The 3,356-nt window shown below is 43.4% G+C and overlaps 1 protein-coding gene across 1 annotated transcript in view; it reads right to left on the bottom strand.

Moving 5' to 3' along the window:
• The window catches only part of map4k1 (mitogen-activated protein kinase kinase kinase kinase 1), a 32,556-nt gene that overhangs the window by 14,979 nt on the left and 14,221 nt on the right, over positions 1 to 3,356 (bottom strand). Inside the window, exons 3-8 of the mRNA XM_020623248.1 lie at positions 2,708 to 2,798; positions 2,541 to 2,605; positions 2,149 to 2,204; positions 2,005 to 2,052; positions 1,376 to 1,418; positions 153 to 225 (exon numbers count right to left, since the gene is read on the bottom strand). Of these exons, the coding sequence (XP_020478904.1) occupies positions 153 to 225; positions 1,376 to 1,418; positions 2,005 to 2,052; positions 2,149 to 2,204; positions 2,541 to 2,605; positions 2,708 to 2,798 (376 nt within the window). The remainder of the gene's footprint in view (positions 1 to 152; positions 226 to 1,375; positions 1,419 to 2,004; positions 2,053 to 2,148; positions 2,205 to 2,540; positions 2,606 to 2,707; positions 2,799 to 3,356) is intronic.

Consider the following 3,356-nt stretch of genomic DNA (forward strand, 5'->3'; position numbering starts at 1 on the left):
TGCGATCATCCAGCTAACATAGCATATGTGTATCGTTTGTTTGTGAATCTGCTGTATGTGCTCCCAGCAGCCTCCTGTAGTTGTTTTGTCCATACACATTCAGCTTCAGGTTCACAGACACAGAGCCAACGATCTCTGGGTTTTGACCTTACCAATATGGCGTCCCGATGAAGGACTTGCGCCGGGCCAGGGTGTCAGTGATCTGGGCCGAGATCCCAAAGTCAGCTACACAAACGAGGACACAAAAAAATAGCAAGGTCATTCACTTAGTTTCCCTCTGCTGCCCAGGCCAAGTAGCTGGAGCAGAAAACACAACATCTTTCTCTCCTGTCTCTGACCGAGCGCTCAGCACTGGCAGCAGATAAGGATCTGGTGATGTCATGTTGTGACAGGAAGATCAGCTCCCTCAAATAACTTTGGTGTGAGGGCAGCTGATCTAAAAGAGCTTTATAAATAAAAATATGTGGTGCACAGAGAAACATGACTGGCTCTGGAGAACTGACCACAGTGATGGGTAATAACACACTGCGAAAACTCCAACCTGTGAAGACGCTGTGCTGCTGCATTCATGTAAAACAAGTCACCGAAGTCGAGGATTTGGAAGAAGGTAGCAACAACCAATGAAACATCAGTCTAAGTTTCTTTTCAATCTGTTGACCAAGATACAGTATTTATAACTGTCACAACAGTGTCTGCTTTCTTTCTCACATTACAAAATCATTCATTTTCATTTCAGTGGTTGTTTTATGGGTTTTCCGTTAGTCGCCTGATTAACACAAGGCCCCACTGGTGATTTTTAACTATACTAACTAACTGACACAGCCGTGATCACTGGCTATCGGGTCACGACGAGAGCAAGGGCTAAATCAAATTACAAGTTGGAAGCTGTGGTGGAGTTTGTTTATAGCCTAACAGTAGCTTTTTACATCTAGCAACTGAATCGGGGTTTCAAAAATCATAAAACATAACTTTCCAAAATCAATTACTTGTGACGATTATCTTGCTGAACAAGTTGTCACAGAAGTTATTTTTTGCAAAAATCCAAAAGCCTATGGAAAAGTCCCATTGGCTTTCTGTGGAGGGACTGAGGGTGGCGCTGACATCTGGGACAGCCTGCAAAAATACAGGGTGGGTGTTGACTCCAATATGCTGAGAGTGGACGTAGCTGTGAGTATGATCTGTATCCACACCCAGAGAGTAAAAGCAGGCCAAGGACAGAAACTTGAACATCAAAAAGTTGCATTAAAAAGGAAACGTGGGAAACGTCCCAGAGGCCGACTGGTCCACTGACAAACAAATCAACCACGTTTTAATGAGACAGCAGACACGTGTCCTGCTGCAAATGAGTCGTCTTACAGTGCAAGCATCCACCTACCCAGCTTCACCTCGCCGTGATCGTTGAGGAGGATGTTGGCACCCTGAAAGGAGGAGGGTGAGATAAACATCAAAACACATGTAAGCACAGAAACATCTTAATATATCACGACTCTCCTTTACCCACTCAGTGATCTTTAACTGAACCCACACAGAAGGGAAATACAGTCTAATTAAATGTCATTTCATTGACTTTACTTAACCATCGATTGTGACTGTTTTTCATTTATATTTGCTAAGTTCCTGTTGCATTAGCTCCAGGAAGCTTTAGTTGTGCTATTTTTTTAAATCCTGGATTTCAGTGTAAAGATGTCTCATATCAAAGGTTATGATGAAAAGTCTGACAACTGGAATTTCTTCAGATATTTTTCATGAAATGAGCAAAATATCGCCTGTCAGGTTATTTTACTGCTAATCCTCAGGACAACAACCGGCTCAGACCCTTCCCCTTTACCACAGTGTGTCCTCTGTTCCTGTTTACGTCCTGTGCGGCTGCAGTGACCCACTTTTTCCAACAGCAATCTAAAAGTTCAGTCTACTGGAGTGTAACATTCTATATGATAAAAAACTGCAAGATACACGTAAACCAACATGTAGAACAACAGTCCCATCACTCTGTGACATGCTCACCTTGATGTCTCTGTGGATTTTCTTCTGTGCATGCAGGTAGTCCAGGCCCTGGTCACACAGACACACACAGAGCAGGCATCACGGCACTGACTGCCATTATCAACCGCACAGATTGTTAATAATAAATACAGATTATGTAACTACCTGTAGCATCTCTCTGCAGATGTACGCTATCTGTGGCTCAATCAGGGGACCGGTCACTGTAGAACACAATTTACTTGTTATAATAATCTAGTAATCATAAATCAGTGGAGACGATGAAGAGTTCGCTTTGTGTTTGGATGTGAAAATATTCTACTGGCCATCTTTACAGTGGAGAGACTCAGAGAAACAGTTTAAACACGATAGCATCTGCATCTATGCCCCGGCTGCTAGGTGGCAGGCGGGGCACCTAGTGAGACACCACGTCCTGGCCCATTGTCTCTGGGTTTATCAGAGCGTGTGGAAAATCTGAGTTAATGCACCTTTAAAGTCATAAAGTCAGTTTCCTCATTGTAGGCTCTTTGAATTTCAGCCCCAGACACACACACACTCACCATGGTAAATATCCTGCAAGGAGCCTCCTCCACAGAACTCCATACAGATCCACAGTTTATTAGCTCTGCAGATAGAAGAGGAAATCTCTGAGTTGCCTGCTGTATCGATGATATACTGTATATATATATGTAATGGGACAGAGAGGAAACAGCAACAGACAGCTCACCGTATGTAGCTGCCATAATATGCCACAATGTTGGGATGTTTGCAGCTCTTTACTATGACAATCTCCTGCTGGAGGACAGAAAAATCTTCCTCTGTGAAACCACACATAGAGAGAGGTTTTATTGTTAGCATCACATAGAGATGAACAAGTCAGTGGGTACACCGTACATGTCCCAGCCAAACCGTACGATTCAAAACCAAAAAATGGATTGTAACATGAAACCTGAGTGATGCTGACAACACTTTCTCTGCTAAGCATCAGAAGACGCCCTCTAAAAGGCCACAGACCGAGGCTATGAGACGATCGCTGGCCTTGACTGTCAGCGCTGAGCTGACCTGTAACCGAAGCTATTGAACATCACAGAATTTACTCAGTCTAAACAAGGAGACCAGAGTGCTACTGTGTTACTTTGTGATATTCCAGATACGTTTTAATCCCCATGATGATGCTTAATTATGAGCTGATATGAGTCATCGGGGTCTCGCATCGGTGCAGTTTGAGCTGCTTACACAAACAGTTCTTGTAATGAAGCTGTTGGGGGTATAACTGAACACGGTCACAGCATGTTTTCTTTGGTCATTGGTGGAGTCTAATGGTTTATAGCTTTTATTTGTATGACTTCAGTTGCTGTGCCACAGTGGGAAACAAA

This window comes from Monopterus albus, unplaced genomic scaffold (assembly GCF_001952655.1).
Source record: "Monopterus albus unplaced genomic scaffold, M_albus_1.0 scaffold294.1, whole genome shotgun sequence".
NCBI classification, from domain to species: domain Eukaryota; kingdom Metazoa; phylum Chordata; class Actinopteri; order Synbranchiformes; family Synbranchidae; genus Monopterus; species Monopterus albus.